The sequence below is a fragment of the Pyrus communis genome, chromosome 9, assembly GCF_963583255.1.
Source record: "Pyrus communis chromosome 9, drPyrComm1.1, whole genome shotgun sequence".
NCBI classification, from domain to species: domain Eukaryota; kingdom Viridiplantae; phylum Streptophyta; class Magnoliopsida; order Rosales; family Rosaceae; genus Pyrus; species Pyrus communis.
Genome location: NC_084811.1, coordinates 17557475 through 17576205, shown reverse-complemented (window position 1 = coordinate 17576205; position 18731 = coordinate 17557475). Strand labels below are relative to the sequence as shown.

Genomic DNA, 18731 nt, shown 5'->3' with positions numbered 1-18731 from the left:
TCGTTAACGGATCCGGTTAGTTTTAACGGAATATTCCGTCAGTTTAACGGAATATTCCTGACGGTGTCTGTTGACACCGTCAGTGTGCCTGGCACGTGGCCGCGCGTGGGGGGCGCGTAGGTCCGTGCCTGTGCTGGCGCGTGGGGGCGCGTGTGGGGTCCAAAAATTATTTTAAAAATATGGTTGTGATCCTGAGGTTGTGTAGAGCACGTGGGTATATTCATTTGTCCATTTTGAGCAATGTATGAGAAGTTATTACGAGAAACGGGTTATGTGCTTTAAAGTTAACGTTTTTATAGTTGTTACGCATTTAGGTGACACGTACCCAGAGGACGAGCGTGCACACGCGAGGCAGGGGGGCTACGACCCTTCTACATACCAGTGAGTGGGCTTTTGTTTTCCGTATATACCTATATACAATTATATTCCCAGAAATTGATTTAAAAGGGTTATTTGCCTTATGCTATGCATGTTATTATTATCGTTATGCATCATTGCACGCATTCGTAGTGGCATACATATACATATGCATATTGGGTGCTGTGGACGCAAAGGTAAGTGCCAGGTAAGTGACATTCACGTTTATGTTTCAGTAGTGGTTGAGGTGCCTAGAGAGCTCATAACCTGCACCCCCGGTGTTAGTGCTCCCGCCCAGAGTAGGGCACAGTCCTTCACGTGATGTTCACCTCCCGCACCACACGCTCAGCTTGGATCCAAGTTAGGTGCATAGGCCTGTCGTACAGACCACATTAGGTGGTTCCGACTCGTAGGTGACCCGCGATTAGTCGCACAGTCTTCACGTGATCGTAGCACTAGAGCGTATATATATGTTACACCCAGGCCTGTCGTACAGACCACCTGGAGTGGTTCCGACTCGTGGGCAGGTTCAGTTTTAGAGTTGAGATTTGAGCTCTAGACGCAGCCGTACAGGTCACGTTAGGTGACTCCGGCTGCCAGATGTTATGATGTTGATATGATTTATACCTGGGCACTTACATTCATATTGAGGCTTTGGAATGGCATATCTTGAGCATGATTGGCATATCTACACTTACGTACATATGTTTATTTTCTGGGAAGTATACAGGTTTTACGGCGAGGGGTTATAATGTATTTTTGCTAAATGGTTTTCAAAGAGCTTTGTTTTTGCCCACTCACGCTTTTGTTTTGCGCCCCTCCAGGTTCTAGTTGCTTAGCCGTTGCGGTGGTTTCCTTTGAGGGCTTTCCGGCGTTCTGACAGACACTCCCCATTGTAGGGTCGCCTTCGGGCATACTGCTGTTGTCGCTTTATTTGGACTGCTATAGACCTGCTCTGAATTTGTATCGCACTTACTAGCACTTATTCTAGTACTTGTATGCTAGTTTTGAATTATTCGTACTTTTATATTACTACTTTACTAGCTTCCGCACGTGCACATGGCTACGTCACCTTTGTGTGACGGCCAGCACGCTCCGATCTCGGTCGGGGTGTGTCAGTTTGGTATCAGAGCCTAGGTTTGGCAGTCCTGTGTCCTTGTGAGTATTCTAATAACTTTGGTGTCTTCTGTCAGAACTATGCCGTCTCGTCGGGAACCCCGTCGCTCTTCTGAGCCTTTTTTCCCCGATATTACTCAGCTGGGGGAAGCTTTTGCTACAGCCCTTCAGTCAGTGATGCGCCCTCCCCAGAGGACTCCTCTGGAGACCATGTACAATCTGAAGTTGGATAAGTTTAAGGGCAGTGAGGGGCCCGAGAACGCAGAGCGCTGGCTAGAACACATAGAGAAGACTTTCCGGGTGCTGCATAATCAGGGGAACTTGCCTATGGAAAGGTGGGTCGAGACGACCGCTTGGTTTCTAGATACGGAGTCGGCAGCTTGGTGGGAGCAGGAGCTTCGTAGGTTGACTCCGGATCAGAGGATTGATTGGAATGTTTTTACGGGGTTGTTTAGGAGAAGGTATGTGCCCCCTGAGTATATTGACCGTAAGAAACAGGAGTTTTCCGAACTGAAACAGCGGAAGATGTCAGCGAATGAGTACTACCGTAAGTGTACGGACTTGTCTCGTTACCATCCTGATGTCGCTGGTAATCCGGCGGAGATGCTTCGTCTTTTCCGTTTGGGCACCAGGAAGAAGTGGCGTTCTATGGCGTCTACTGTCCACAGCGAGACTTACCGGGACTTTTATGAGATACTGTTGAGGATAGAGGACTCTGAGAATATGTCAAGTGACACTGACGAAGAGAAGGACAGCAACCAGAAGAAAGATGACAAAGGCAAAGGTCAGGCATCACTCGGGCCCCGTCAGACTCAAAACTTCAAGAGAGGTGGAGCTAGTTCTAGTTCTTCGAGTGGTGGCTTCAGTGCCACTGGACAGGGTCGTGGAGGTAGATTTTCTGGTGGCGCTAGAGGCCAGAGGCAGGGCGATGGTGGTCGAGGTAGAGCCCCTATTTGCCGCAGGTGTAACAACCGGCATTTCGGCGAGTGTAGACGTGGTAGCAGTGGTTGCTTCACATGTGGACAGGTGGGACATAGAGCGGCGAATTGTCCCCAGGGTCAGCAGCAGCAGAAACCACAGCAGACCTTTATGCCACCGCCTGCACCACTCCAGCAGATCCAGGGTCCTAGTAGTTACGGCCAGACAGGTCGAGGTGGTGCTTATCATTATCAGGGTGATGCTGTTCCTTATGCTCCGGGGCAGTATCAGTATCCCCAGGATCCCTATTCCCAGGGTGGCTATCCCCAGTATTTGGGCGGCTATATGCCGTATCCTCCAGCTCCAGCGGGTGGTTCACAGTGGTATCAGGGAGGACAGTTTCAGCAGGGGGAGATTGCCACTAGCAGTGCAGGGTCTTCGAGACAGTCAGGCCAGCCCAGTCAGGGGCGTGGTGCTCAGGGACGCGGCGTTCAGGCGAGCAGAGGCCGCGGCGGGCGTCAGCAAGGACAGGGGCATCTTCACAACATTTCTCTGCAGGACGCTCAGAACAACCCGGACTTGATTATGGGTACGTTGAACATTCTTGGTTGTTTCGCTAGAGTCTTAATTGATTGTGGAGCTACACATTCCGTAATTTCTCATACTTTTGCTCAAGTAACGCAACCTCGCCCCACACCTCTAGGGTATGATTTAGAGGTTGTTATGCCTAGAGGAGAGAGTTGTGTCGTAGATTGTGTGTACCCAGGATGTCCAGTGATCGTAGAGGGAGTTGCTTTGTCAGCCGATCTTATCCCGTTAGATATTGTGGACTTTGATGTGATTCTGGGCACGGATTGGTTGCATTTCTATCGTGCCAACATTGACTGTTACGGGAAAGTAGTTACGTTTCACCGACCTGGACTACCTGTGGTTACTTTCGTGGGTGAGCAGAGTGGGGTGAGACATGGCGTTATTTCGGCGCTGCGAGCGAAGAAGTTGTTATCTAAAGGTTGTCAGGGATATCTGGCTCACGTAGTGTTAGATGAAGCTGTTCCTAACAGAGTTGAGGATGTGAGAGTGGTCAGACACTTCCCTGATGTATTTCTCGAGGATTTACTTGGGTTACCCCCAGATCGAGACGTAGAGTTCACCATTGAGTTGATTCCAGGTACAAATCCTATTTCTTTAACTCCTTATCGTATGGCTCCCGCGGAGTTGAGGGAATTGAAAGTTCAACTGCAAGAGTTAGTGGATAAGGGATTTATCCAGCCTAGTACTTCGCCTTGGGGCGCTCCAGTGCTGTTTGTGAGGAAGAAGGATGGAACTTTGAGGCTGTGCATCGATTACAGGCAACTCAATCGGGCGACGATTAAAACCCGTTATCCATTGCCTCGTATCGATGATTTGTTCGATCAGCTGAGAGGTACTTGTGTGTTTTCTAAGATAGACTTGAGGTCTGGTTACTATCAGCTGAAGATCAGTAGGGACGATGTCCCTAAGACGGCGTTCAGGACTCGTTATGGTCATTACGAGTTTTTGGTTATGCCATTTGGGTTGACGAATGCACCAGCCGCCTTTATGGATTTGATGAACCGAGTATTCCAGCCTTACTTGGATAGATTTGTCATTGTCTTCATTGACGATATTCTGGTGTATTCTAAGTCGAAAGCGGAGCATGTTCGACATCTTACTTTGGTGTTGAAGAGGTTGAGGGAACACCAACTGTATGCTAAGTTTAGCAAGTGCCAGTTCTGGTTAGACCAAGTTGCGTTCTTGGGGCACGTCATTTCTGCTCAGGGTATTTTGGTTGACCCTCAGAAGGTTGCAGCTGTGGAGAGTTGGGAACAACCGCGAACCGTCACCGAGGTGAGAAGTTTTCTTGGCTTAGCGGGGTATTATCGGAGATTCGTTAAGGATTTTTCGGTGATTGCCTTGCCGTTGACGAGGTTAACGAGGAAGGATGTTAAATTTGAGTGGGATGATAGTTGTGAGTAGAGTTTCCAGCAGTTGAAGCATTGTCTCACTCATGCACCTGTTTTGGCACTCCCAGACGATAGCGGTGATTTCGAGGTTTATAGCGATGCTTCCTTGAATGGTCTGGGATGTGTATTGATGCAGCATGGTAGGGTGATTGCTTATGCTTCGCGGCAGTTGAAACCCCATGAGATGAATTACCCTACACATGATTTGGAGTTGGCTGCTATCATCTTTGCGTTGAAGTTGTGGAGACACTACCTTTACGGAGAGAAGTGCAGGATCTTTACAGATCACAAGAGTCTCCAGTATCTCTTTACTCAGAAGGAACTTAATCTTCGTCAGCGGAGGTGGTTGGAGTTGCTCAGCGATTACGATTGCACGATTGATTATCATCTTGGTCGTGCGAACGTAGTGGCTGATGCACTTAGCAGGAAGTCGCAGGGCCGCATTAATGCGTTGTACGCTAGTCGTGTTCCTCTTTTGGTGGACTTGCGTGCTACGGGAGTAAGGCTAGAAGCCGAAGATCGAGAAGTGGCATTACTTGCTAATTTCCAAGTTAGGCCGATACTTGTTGATCGGGTGCTTGAAGCTCAAGTAGCTGATCAGGAGACTCAAGAACTTATTCAAGCTCGAGAGCAAGGAAGGAGGCGAGACCTCAGAGTTCGGGATTCGGATGGCATGTTGATGCTAGAGGGTAGAATGTTCGTGCCTAGTAATGTGGAGTTGAAGAAGGAAATTCTCGATGAAGCACATATCTCGGCTTATGCCATGCATCCAGGAGCTACGAAAATGTATCATACCATTCGACCGTTTTATTATTGGCCGAGTATGAAGAGGGAGATAGCCGAGTATGTGAGCAGTTGTGCTGTGTGTCAGCAGGTTAAAGCAGAGAGGAAGAAGCCGTTTGGGTTGTTGCAGCCGCTTCCCGTTCCCGAATGGAAATGGGAAAATATCACCATGGATTTTGTGTACAAGCTCCCGCGTACACATAATGGCTTTGACGGCATTTGGGTGATCGTTGATCGACTCACTAAGTCGGCTCATTTTATTCCAGTGAGAGAGAAGTATTCTTTGAGCCGTTTAGCGGAGTTGTTCATCTCGAAGGTTGTGAAGTACCACGGTGTCCCTGTGAGTATTGTTTCGGATCGAGATCCACGATTTACATCGAAGTTTTGGGTAGCTTTCCAGGAAGCTTTGGGCACGAGATTACTTTACAGTATGGCGTATCATCCACAGACAGACGGACAGTCAGAGAGAACTATTCAGACTTTGGAAGATATGCTGCGAGCTTCGGTGTTGCAGTTTGGTGACGCTTGGCACCAAAGGTTGGATTTGATGGAATTTGCTTACAACAACAGTTTTCATTCGAGCATTGGCATGGCGCCATTTGAGGCCTTGTATGGCAGAGCTTGTCGCACACCGTTGTGTTGGTCAGAGGTTGGAGAAAGAGTCTTAGTAGGTCCAGAGATTGTTGAGGAGACTACTCAGAACGTTCAGGTGATCAAGTCTAACCTGAAAGCAGCTCAGGACAGGCAGAAGAGTCTAGCGGATCGGCATGCTACGGACAGAGCATATGAGGTCGGAGATTGGATATTTCTGAAGCTTTCACCGTGGAGAGGTGTTGTGCGGTTCGGAAGGAAGGGGAAGTTGAGTCCCAAGTACATCGGACCATACGTGGTCACAGAACGAGTTGGTGAGGTAGCTTACAGGTTGGAGTTGCCTCCGGAGTTGGCTAGAGTGCATAATGTTTTTCACGTGTCTATGCTCCGACACTATGTTGCTGATCCATCTCATGTGATACCTCCTCAACCACTTGAGATTAATCCAGATTTGACGTACGAGGAGGAGCCGGTGACGATACTAGATTGGAAAGAGAAGGTTCTGAGGAACAAGACAGTGAATTTAGTGAAGGTTTTGTGGAGAAACCATTCAGTCGAAGAAGCTACGTGGGAGACAGAGGATCGGATGAGGGATTTGTACCCTCGATTGTTCTTTGACTACTAGGGGGTTGCTGCGTTGTTGTTTTGAATTTCGGGACGAAATTCTTTTAAGGTGGGAAGGTTGTGACATCCCGTCCCGGGATTATTAAAATGCACTTGTGGAAAGACATTTTTACCCCTAGTTCGTTTCTTTGACGTTATTGGTTGTTTTGTGTGTTGTGGCATGTGTTGGGCCACACACACACAGGCATACTCATTGTCTCTCTCTCCCTGCCCTTTCTCTGTCTCTGTCTCTCGTCTCCCTCTCCCTCCCCGTTACCTTGATACGTACGGACAAACCCACAACCACCATAAACACTAACAGATCGAGGAAACCAAGGGTGCAGTTGTGATCGTGAGGTCGAAGGGAGCACGAATATACCATTTTCAGGTGAGGAATACTTCGTTTTCACGTCGATTCAACAATGGCCGAATTGAGTACTGTTCATGCAAAATTTATACATTGAGTTTTTGGACTTTTGAAGCTTGTAGATGTGTTGGTGAGGTTCCCAGGAGCCTCGGAGTAGCTCGTTGGACGAATTTGGACGTCGGGAAGGCCTAGTTCGAAGTTGGCCGAGCTTGGAGTTTTTGGACAGGTATAATCTCTTAGTTTTAGCCCTTAAAACTTGTTGGGACATGTTCTACTAGTCTAGGGCTTTCATTTGGTCCAAGAATCACGAAAAACGGATGAAAAATGAGCGAGAAAACCCAAGTTGCAGGTTTTCCCAGTTTCCAGCGCCGGCGACGTCGCCGGCGATCGAATGAAGAAGGCGACCGAATATTCCGTCAATTCTGACGGAATATTCCTAACGCCGTTAACGGATCCGGTTAGTTTTAACGGAATATTCCGTCAGTTTAACGGAATATTCCTGACGGTGTCTGTTGACACCGTCAGTGTGCCTGGCACGTGGCCGCGCGTGGGGGGCGCGTAGGTCCGTGCCTGTGCTGGCGCGTGGGGGCGCGTGTGGGGTCCAAAAATTATTTTAAAAATATGGTTGTGATCCTGAGGTTGTGTAGAGCACGTGGGTATATTCATTTGTCCATTTTGAGCAATGTATGAGAAGTTATTACGAGAAACGGGTTATGTGCTTTAAAGTTAACGTTTTTATAGTTGTTACGCATTTAGGTGACACGTACCCAGAGGACGAGCGTGCACACGCGAGGCAGGGGGGCTACGACCCTTCTACATACCAGTGAGTGGGCTTTTGTTTTCCGTATATACCTATATACAATTATATTCCCAGAAATTGATTTAAAAGGGTTATTTGCCTTATGCTATGCATGTTATTATTATCGTTATGCATCATTGCACGCATTCGTAGTGGCATACATATACATATGCATATTGGGTGCTGTGGACGCAAAGGTAAGTGCCAGGTAAGTGACATTCACGTTTATGTTTCAGTAGTGGTTGAGGTGCCTAGAGAGCTCATAACCTGCACCCCCGGTGTTAGTGCTCCCGCCCAGAGTAGGGCACAGTCCTTCACGTGATGTTCACCTCCCGCACCACACGCTCAGCTTGGATCCAAGTTAGGTGCATAGGCCTGTCGTACAGACCACATTAGGTGGTTCCGACTCGTAGGTGACCCGCGATTAGTCGCACAGTCTTCACGTGATCGTAGCACTAAAGCGTATATATATGTTACACCCAGGCCTGTCGTACAGACCACCTGGAGTGGTTCCGACTCGTGGGCAGGTTCAGTTTTAGAGTTGAGATTTGAGCTCTAGACGCAGCCGTACAGGTCACGTTAGGTGACTCCGGCTGCCAGATGTTATGATGTTGATATGATTTATACCTGGGCACTTACATTCATATTGAGGCTTTGGCATGGCATATCTTGAGCATGATTGGCATATCTACACTTACGTACATATGTTTATTTTCTGGGAAGTATACAGGTTTTACGGCTAGGGGTTATAATGTATTTTTGCTAAATGGTTTTCAAAGAGCTTTGTTTTTGCCCACTCACGCTTTTGTTTTGCGCCCCTCCAGGTTCTAGTTGCTTAGCCGTTGCGGTGGTTTCCTTTGAGGGCTTTCCGGCGTTCTGACAGACACTCCCCATTGTAGGGTCGCCTTCGGGCATACTGCTGTTGTCGTTTTATTTGGACTGCTATAGACCTGCTCTGAATTTGTATCGCACTTACTAGCACTTATTCTAGTACTTGTATGCTAGTTTTGAATTATTCGTACTTTTATATTACTACTTTACTAGCTTCCGCACGTGCACATGGCTACGTCACCTTTGTGTGACGGCCAGCACGCTCCGATCTCGGTCGGGGTGTGTCAAGAACGACCTTGCATGAGCATCTGTACTACAACATCCTTGTATTCTTGCAAGTATTTCATGTGTTTTTATCCCTACTTTTGTAGGTGATAAAAATCTTATCAGTTGACATTAGAGTTTCTTACCACTTCACTACATATGTTAATTCACTTAATCAAGTCACTTCCTTTGAAGGTTCTAAGAAAATCACAATTGGCAATGGAACAGGTTTAACCATTGACAATATTGGTTTTACTACACTCAAACACAACTTTCATGAGCTTATTCTTAATAATGTGTTACATGTACCAAAAATTGCAAGGAGTTTATTATCTGTATAACTACTGTGTGCTGATAATCACAGTTGGTTTATATGTGATCAAGGTAAGTTTTTTTGTGAGTTTCAATCCAAACCAAAGTTGAATTAACTCTTATAAACACATTAAGACCTCTTTATACCAATCTGAAATAACAATGATTATTATTAAACTGTGAGAATCACACTCATACTCTAACAGACAGTACTCAAGGAGGGCATATTTGAGGACCTGAGCTTGGCCAACAAGCAGCTCCGGTTTGTTTTGATATTTTTAATGGTGTGCTTGCTCTTGAATTGGCGAGAGATGGTCCGGCAGCTGCTCAATCAGCTCAAAGTCTTGGTTGACGAGTGCAAGAGGACCTTCCAGGTTTGTGATTTTCCCTTGTTTTGTTATTAGGGTGCTTTAATTTGTTAGAAAACATAAGTTTAGTGTTCACATTCTTGCTCTGTGTGTTTTTAATCTTTTCTAACTGACTACCATGTTCTGATTCATTATCCTGTTAGTTATGTGTCCCTCTATTCATTCTTGATTGTGTTGAATTTATTCAAGTTAAGTGTGTCTTATTCATGTAGTTACGGCTAAAACGGTTCCCACCGCAACGCGTGGGCTTATTATCTAGTATAGTCTATAATGGTTATTTAACTCTTCATTTTGCTCTCACATTATGTTTTAATGAAATTGGATGATCGTGAGCATAACATTGATTTTTGTGGAGCATAACATGTAAAATAAGAATGCAAAATTTACCCGCTAAATATTTTCAATACGGATACCCACACGTTTGGATAGGTTTGGATATGAAGTTGAAGTCTGCTCTGTTTTATGAAAAACCGAAACCACCCTGAAGTCTGCTCTGTTTGATATAAAGTTGAATATGAAAAACCGAAACCACCCTGAAGTCTGCGCGTTTGTGCAAGTGGAATCTTTGCCGGACAACAACACTCAAGTTGGTGGGCTAGTTATTCCACTCAAATTGCCCAACGGGCTCCACTATTTCAGTCACTCATATGTCCCCATATATGAGTACGTAAATTAAGTATCCGATGAGTCCCTATACTTTAGAGACTCATTTCTGATCAATTGGAGATTTAATTTGTCTTTATATTTGTTTTATACCGGTTTTATACAGTAGCTGCCCCTATTAGGGACAGCACTGGACATGCTTTTAGTACCTTCATGTCTTCCGTTTTTGCTGTAAAACATGTCATGCCCTGAACAACTTATCATGCATGTAGTGGACGGTTGATAACCTGTTAGGTGTGGCCCTTCGGGGAAGTGGTGTTGAAATAATTATAATATTTTCAGCAGGTTTTAAATTTAAGCATGAACCTATTTTCAAAGAAAACTATACCCAATTTTTGGTAGATTATTTGAAGTTATTTTATTAAATTGGATCTGCATGCATGTTATGGCTCCGTCACATTCTGAGTGACGGCCAACACGTCTTGATTTCAATGTTCAACTTGACATCGGGTTAAGATGCGTCAATTTCATAAAAGAAGAAAACAATGGCTCAAGCAGCGTAATATGCTTTGAGAAAATTGCATATCTACGTGAGAGATCATAATTAAACTCATCTAACTTAAGATTATATATATATATATATATATGTATGTGTGTATGTATATGTATATATAACTTCATGATCCTTATCAGGAATGTCGTATTTATAAAGCAAATCTTACAATTTTATACTGCCAAAGAAAAAAACCAAGGAAAAGACAAAATAAATTGCCACAAAGAAGCATACAACAGTGTAACATTCTAATTGGATAACAAAAGAGTAAAAACAAACCACACAAACTCGATCTATCTACACAAAATAGTTAATAACGTTCAACAATTGCAGCATAGAACTTCTTCACAATGCGATTTTGGAACTGAGAAAATGCATTGCTCCATGGCACATTAGAGAACAATGAACCAAGAACAACCCAAAACCCAAATGCAAAACCAAGCCCCAAACTCAAATAGAAACCATCGTCTTCAAGTAAATGACCTTCATTGTGCTTCTCATCGCCTACCAGTGGCATGGCCTCATTTGTACTGCAACGCTCTTCCAATGGAGGTCCGCAAAGTTTATTGCCAGTATAACTGAACAAATCAAAGCTCTGAAGCTGAGTGCTTTTTGGAATCTGCCCAGTTAGATTGTTATAGGACAAATTCAAATGATTGAGAAATGTCAAATTCGAGATGCTTGGAGAAATTTCGCCAGAAAGTTGGTTCACAGACAAATCAAGCGACTCTAACGCTTCCATATCACCGATTTTGGAAGGGATTCTTCCGGTCAGAAGATTATCGGATAAATTCAACGTTTGTAGGTTAATGAGGTTGGTCAGCTCTTCAGGGATTTCTCCAAACAACATGTTTCTTGAAAGGTCCAAGCTAGTTACCAAACGAAGCACTGTGCTATATTTCACTTCTCTGCCTTTGGCCACAAAATCCGCATTCTCTGTGTAGTAGGATGACCACCGATAAGGAGAAAATGGTGAAATGATAAATTCAATACTGAGAGCTTCTTCGCTTGAAAATTTAGTGGCCATGGATGACAACTTTTGGAAACACCTTGGTATCGTTCCCGAGAGATTGTTATGCGCAAGGTCCAAGATTTGGAGCTTTGTGAGACTACAAAGTTCATCAGGAATGGTGCCTTGGAACATATTTGAGCGAAGAATAAGAACCACCAAGCTTTGGCCAAACCATATTGGAATGCTTCCAACAAACTTATTTCCACGAAGGTCAAGAAGGATTAACTCCCCACAGTTTTGTAGGGACACGGGTAATTCTCCAGATAGGTTATTATTGCGCAAGTGCAATGATTGAAGGTCAAGTAAGTCCCCAATAGAGCTTGGAATTTTCCCCATCAAATTGTTGTCTTCTAAATTCACTACTTCCAAGTTCGGCCAGTGTAACCAACAATCCGGAATTTCTCCAGTGAGGCGATTGTTGTCAAGAAGAAGAAACTGAAGGTTTTTTGGTACATCACTCCTATCACAAAAGAAGTGAGAGAGAGTTCCCGAAAATGATGAATTGGAAAGATCTAGTGCAATCACTGCCGAAGACACAAGTGGCAATGAACTGTTGAATTGGTTAGATCCTAAAAAAATTACAACTTCTAGAGCAGAGTAATCCAACCAGTGGGTAGAAGCTATATTTGGAACCTCCCCGGACAATTGATTACGAGAGAGATCCATAATGATTTCTCCATTCTTTTCAATAGAAGAAATGTTCCACAACCAAGCCGGAATGGTACCTGAAATTCCTGTACCGGACATATTGAGAGAGGACAAGTGTTTTTGACTCTGAAGCCATGCGGGCAACTGTGATGGGTCCAGACGCCAATAACTTAAACTCAAGGTAGAAAGTTGAAAAGGAGGAACCCAGTCCGGGCTAGTTTTAAGAGTCAAGGAGTTCTCATTTGCATAAAAGGTAGACAATCTTGTAAGATTAGTAAAATGAACTTCAGAGACAACACCCTCGAATGAATTGTGACCAATGAACAACTCCTGTAAGAGTGATAGATTTCCTAAAGACACTGGAATGAGACCTGATATTGAATTATTTGAAAGATCAAGGAAGCGTAAATTTTTAAAAATTCCCAGCTGATCAGATAAATGACCTGAAAAGTTATTATCCGAAAGCCATAAGGAATCTATTTGACCAAAACTACAGTTAGACAAACTTTCAAAGATTTCTGATACCCTCCCCCGGAAATTGTTTGACGATAGATAAAAAGAAGTCAACTTACAAAGATTTCCCAATGAGTTTGGGATTTCCCCTTCAAGCTGATTATAACTTAATGAAAGATCAACAAGGGCTCTCAAGTTTCCAAGGGAACTCGAAATTTCACCATGGAAAGCATTGAAAGAAAGATCAAGGGACTCAAGATGGTTCAAACTGTACAACCATTGAGGTATGGTGGAGTTGAAATGGTTGTAGTACAGATCAAGAACTTTAAGACTTGTCAAGTTCGCAATACCACTTGGCATGTGATAAAGTTCGCAGCTTGACAAATGCAACTCAACCAGGAGAGAAGGGAGTGTGTTTACTAGAGGTATGGTAGAGTTGAAATAGTTATCGGACAGATCAAGAACTTTAAGACTTGTCAAGTTCGCAATACCACTTGACATGTGATAAAGTTCGCAGCTTGACAAATGCAACTCGACCAGGAGAGAAGGGAGTGTGTTTACTTGAGGTATGGTAGAGTTGAAATAGTTGGAGGACAGATAAAGAACTTTAAGACTTGTCAAGTTCGCAACACCACTTGGCATGTGATAAAGTTCGCAGCCTGACAAATGCAACTCGACCAGGAGAGAAGGGAGTGTGTTGACTTGTAACCAATGAGATGCCCTGGTAAGATCTATAGAACCCATGCCAAGATGTTTCAACTGAGAAAGACCAGAGAGCCATTCGAGATTCTCGACCTTCGAACCAAAGTTCCAAGAAAGGTCCAGATAACGCAGGATTGAGAGATTTCCCAACTGATGAGGAACGATTCCGTTGAACCCTGCATCTGAGAGGTTAAGATACCTTAAACCTTTAAGAGAACCAAGAAAGCTGGGAAACTGTCGTCCTCCAAAATCATTGCAGCTCAAGTCCAAGTAGGTGAGATGCTTTAAATTGAGTAGAGAAGGATTTACCTTACCACCCAGCGTAAGGTACTCACCAGCCACTTCATCATAATAACCAGCAAGGTGGAGCTCACGGACATGACCGGTTAAATTGTCGCAGGCAACACCGGTCCAGGTGCAACAATCGCCTTCAGCAGCCCAAGAAGAAAGCAGATTTGAAGAATCATTGAGATCTTTCTTGAACATAAGAAGTGTTTGTCTCTCATTTTGTTGGCAAGGCACATTCAAGTTTCCATTGCATAAACTAAGAGTAATAGACGCAATGCATAGAAAGCTGAGTAGCGGAACAACTCTCATGACTCTATCCATATAGATATCAAGTAGGTGATTGGTGTGAGGAATGAGTAATTTAGAGTGCTATTTATACACACGTTAGTAAAGATATTTACTACAAATTACTTTTCTACATCTCCAGACCTACAAAGACGGTAGTGAATCAAGAGATAAAAGACAAAAAGGATGGTCCATCCCCAAAACAAATTGCAAACAGTGATGGTTCAACTTCATCCCCAAAGAAACGTGAGGCACATATATAGCAATAATCGATCTACTTAATTAGTTTTAAAAATCATTTTCCACAAGAGAATTGAAATATTGATTGACAAATTATCCTGAGATTGAAGGATTTATTTGTTTCATTTTTCAGTGGAGATTAGTTCATCATCATGAAACATTTTAATTAAAATTAATTCCTTGTGCATTGAAAATAAAATAATATAAAGTTCATCACTTTTCATGATGCATCTCTTTTAAATTTGAGCGGTAGACAATGTTCTTCCATAACTTATAGATCATTCGTGGTACTTCCATTCAAAGTTTGCCACGTTCGACCACTTTTATACAGCTGGAATTGAATCTCAATTTTCTGATGATTTCCTCATCAGTCACGGAAATTTCAAAACAAAATCAGTCAGTGCCCACCCAACTTAATCAAAACAAAAGAATACAGAAACTAAAATTGAATCTAATTGTCTAACCTTCAAATCAAATCCCGTTTTCTTCTTTACCAACTTTCCAAATTCAACCACAACCACGCTGAATCGATGAGTCCGACTCAGCCAAGCAAACCCATCAGCCACGCTGAATGTATTTCCAAACGCCTTCACACCGCTTGGGAGCCGGCATCCGAAAGGATTTTCGATTTTAATCCCCAAATCGTGAACAAAAGATATGCGGCGGTGTGTGGAAGGGGATTACCAGGTTGGGTCGGAGGGGGCTAAAACTTCAGGAACACGATCTGTTTTGTTCTTTTTTTTTTTTTTTTTTTTCATTTTAAATTTATTTAAAGATTAAAAATGAGATTAAATTCCACTTATTAAAAACATGACACATGGCGAAATTTGAAAAGAAATACCACGGATGACGTGGTATTACTGTACTACGCTATAATTTCTCGTCTACGTGAGGGTAAAAAATGAACAAGATGTTTTGACCCAGAATAAGTTTGAGCCTAATGCCTTTATTTTATTCAAGTGCTAATGGATATTTAATTTCAACATAAGTAAATAGTAATTGAGCTCAAGGATTTGAAAGTACTTTACATGTGGCATTGTGGGCTACAAACACCCTATCACACTGTACATTTAACCTAGTTAGTTTTACTTAGGAAAAGCTACTTTGTGACGACATTTTGGTTAATTTGAGGGGATAAAAGCTCAAGTTGCAATGTAATTTTTTTTCCTTCTATTAGTATTTACATCAACAACTAGGAGCATACATAATTATGCTAAGAGTAAAAGGTTTAAACTGGAAGAAATGTATGTTCTATATATAGTAGCATAAAGAAAGAAGAAAATGACACTCAATTCACAACTCATAAAAACTTTGAATATCTGCAGCCTACAATATTTCAAATTCCTTTTGTAATCTAGCATATTTGTACATGTATTTATGTTTAAAGCTCTGCTACATTGCCCGTAAGATCGATTCCCTTTAAGAAAATTCTTTTCAAATCACTTCAACAACGTGCACGAACTTGCCCGACTAGCAAGAAAGTTTGCCCAAATGGGTTTAACTTGCTTGATCTCTTATATTTTTCATTTCTTTCAAGTTATTACTTTGTAGTTGGATATTTTCTAAGTATTTAACATCCTTTCCCTTCTGTTCTTTCATTTTCGTATGGTCTTTTATACATTTCTGTAAACATATCCATGTGAGAATTGCCAACTGAGTTGAACTAAGAGCCAATCAACTTGTGGTTATCATTTGTCATACATAAAGAAAATATTTGAAGTCCTTTATAGAATAAGGCATAGAAAAGAACGTAACTTGGATCATAACCCCATCTATGCCACATACCTTGAAGAACATAACTTGTTTGTGAGAAATGGTTAGTAACCTGAGAAATACAACTCCTATAAGGTCCTCTGAAATATCTAGAAGTTAAATTATGTATCAGAGTAAACAACGCTTTCTCTTCGTTGGTCAAAGAGAAAGACCTTATACATCAAAACAATTTACCACTTGCATATATAATTATATACCTCACGAAGATTAATATTCTACAGGTCTTATTTCTTCTCTCTCTCTCTCTCTCTATTTTTTTTTTTTTTTTTTTTTTGTCTTAAGGTGATTATTTTTCCCATCAAAAATATAATTGGAGGAGATTTTGCTCAACCTTTGAAATTTATGAAAGAAGCTTCATTCTTCCACATCCAGCGCCACAAAGACAGTAGACAAAGTCGTTGTGGAAAAATTTATAAGTCAGTCAAGAGATAAAAGGCAAAAATGATGGTCCATCCCCAAAACTAATTCCAGGTAGTGATAGTTCAACTTCATCCCCAAAGAAAAGTCATGAGAGACACTTAGTAACCTATGAAATAAAACAACTCCGATAAAGTTCTTTGAAATGCGCATTTTGTGTGATGTATAGTAGTTTACAAGACAAATTATGTATCAGAGAAAAGGGAGGTCCAAATTGGAGCATAGACATGGCAATTTCTTACATGACCTGTTAATCTGATTCGAAACGACAAGAAAATAACGGGTTTTGGGTCAACGAGTTAACTAATCGGATCGTTATCGGTCACATGTTACGAACACATCAAACCAAGTCTTAGTCCAATAGGTTTTAAATAGAAAAAGCCACTTTTTAGCTTGAACTTTTAGGAAAAGAGCTTTCTTTTTCTACGTCTAGCGGCCAGTCGGTTTTACATAGGAAAATCAACTTTTTAGCTTGGAATTTTATGAAAAGAGCTTCCTCTTTCTACGGTTTCTTTTCCTTGTCATACGGTACATTTAATCCAGTCTATTTTACATAGAAAAAGGTACTTTTTAGCTTCAAATTTTATGAAAAGGGCTTCTTTTTCTACGTCCAGCGGCCCAGTCGGGTTTACATAGGAAAAGCCACTTTTTAGCTTGGAAGTTTATGAAAAGTGCTTCCTTTTTCCACATCCAGCCAACAAATGAGAGGTTTTTTAATGTGATCGGTACACAGAGTGGTACATCACGTGTTACTAAATAAATGGTGAGATATGTGTGCTAAAAAGTTAATAACTAAAAAAAAAAAAAATTGCTCACCATTCCTATTAAAATACATAATGTACCACTTGTGTTCCCGTAACAACTAAAAATTTCTCCCCGCAAAGACATTTGACAGTCTTTAAGTCAGTCAAGAGAAATAAGACAAAAGCGACGTTCCATTACCAAAACAAATTCCAGGCAATGGTGGTTCTAACTTGATCCACAAGGAAAAGTCAAGTGGTTGTGAGGAAAGCAGTAAGTGGATATTTTTCAAACTTTTAATATTAAAGATTTGGAATTTGGAAATGAAGGGCTTGAAAAAAAACATTTGGCCCCATCTATACAAATTAAATGTAAATAAGGTTGATAATTGAGCCAGTGATGGTAACACGTGGCCAAATTTAGACACAGACTTGAACACGTGCATATGTAATCTGTACACACGTTTTAGTATGTTAAAACATTTGCAAATGAGACATCAAGTTTAAAACATCAAATTTCAATTTGATGGTTGACTTGACAATTTAACATATTATCAACATTTTCATTCCATCTGATATGCCAAAATTTATTGCTTCATTTATGTTTTTTCAAACAAAAATAATAAAAGTTGGGTTGTTGGTTTAAAAATAATATAATTTATTGCTTCATTTATGGTAAAGCAAGTGGACCTTTGAAAATAAAAAATAAAAAATAATTAAATTTAAAGACAACTTCAAATTTAACATCTCTTTATCTATGTCAGCTTAGCCTTCTTTTTCATGTCATCTTTGACATCTTGATTGAAGTAAATGATACGTCATTTATTATTGTTATATGTCTATATGGCATTTTTCATATCTCATTTGAACAAGAGACACTTATGGCAAGTTAGTTCTTGGAAGTCTTCCAATCCTATATGTGAAATGCAAATGGGACTTGCGCTTAAATATGTATGGAAGGTGAACCCAAAAAGAGCAATAATTGATCTACTTAATTAGTTTTAAAAATCATTTCCCAGAAAAGAATTGAAGTATTGACTGACAAACTATCCTAAGATCGAAGGATTTATTTGTTTCATTTTCCAATGGAGATTAGTTCATCATCATGAAACTTTTTAATTAAAATTAACTACTTGTGCATCGAAAATAAAATAATATAAACTTCATTATTGTTCATGATTCTATCTCTTTTAAATTTGACTGGTAGACAATGTTCTTCCATAACTTATCGGTCAGTCTACAGGAGGGAAAAAAATGAACAAAATGTTTGCACCTAAAATAAGTTTGGATTAGGCCTAATGCCTGTATTTCACTCAAGTGGATATTTAATTTCAACAAAAGTAAACAGCAACTGAGCTAACAAATTTGAAAGTACTTTACACATGACATTGTGGGTGACAAACACCCTGTCACATGGTACATTTAGGGATGGTTTGGTATTACTGTGCTTTGAAAAAAAAACTACTTCTGCTGTGTTGTGAGCATAAGCAGCTGTGAAATAAAGTAGCAGAGTGTTTGGTAAACCTTTTTGTAAAGTGTTTTTGAAAAAAAAAAAAAAAAAAGAAGCAATATTATAGTGTTTGATAAACTTTTATGTAAAACAAATGTGAAAAAAAGTCGATTTTTCATAGCTAGGTTTTGCAGCTTCTTGTTTTTGGCTTTTTTTCACCAAAAACTGTGAAAAAAAGCTGAAGCTGAATGTTTATCAAACACAAAAACAGTTCCT

General features: G+C 41.4%; 1 protein-coding gene across 1 annotated transcript; it reads right to left on the bottom strand.

The window, feature by feature from the left end:
* Window positions 1-10587: 10587 nt before the first annotated feature.
* Window positions 10588-13871, bottom strand: LOC137746079 (receptor-like protein EIX1). The gene has a single exon (XM_068486139.1). The coding sequence runs from the start codon at window positions 13869-13871 to the stop codon at window positions 10758-10760; it is 3114 nt and encodes a 1037-aa protein (XP_068342240.1). The 3' UTR covers window positions 10588-10757.
* Between the last annotated feature and the right edge of the window lie 4860 nt (window positions 13872-18731).

Bases quoted from the DNA above. Each gene is read 5' to 3' on its own strand.
- LOC137746079 (XM_068486139.1), bottom strand. From the start codon at position 13,871: ATGGATAGAGTCATGAGAGTTGTTCCGCTACTCAGCTTTCTATGCATT.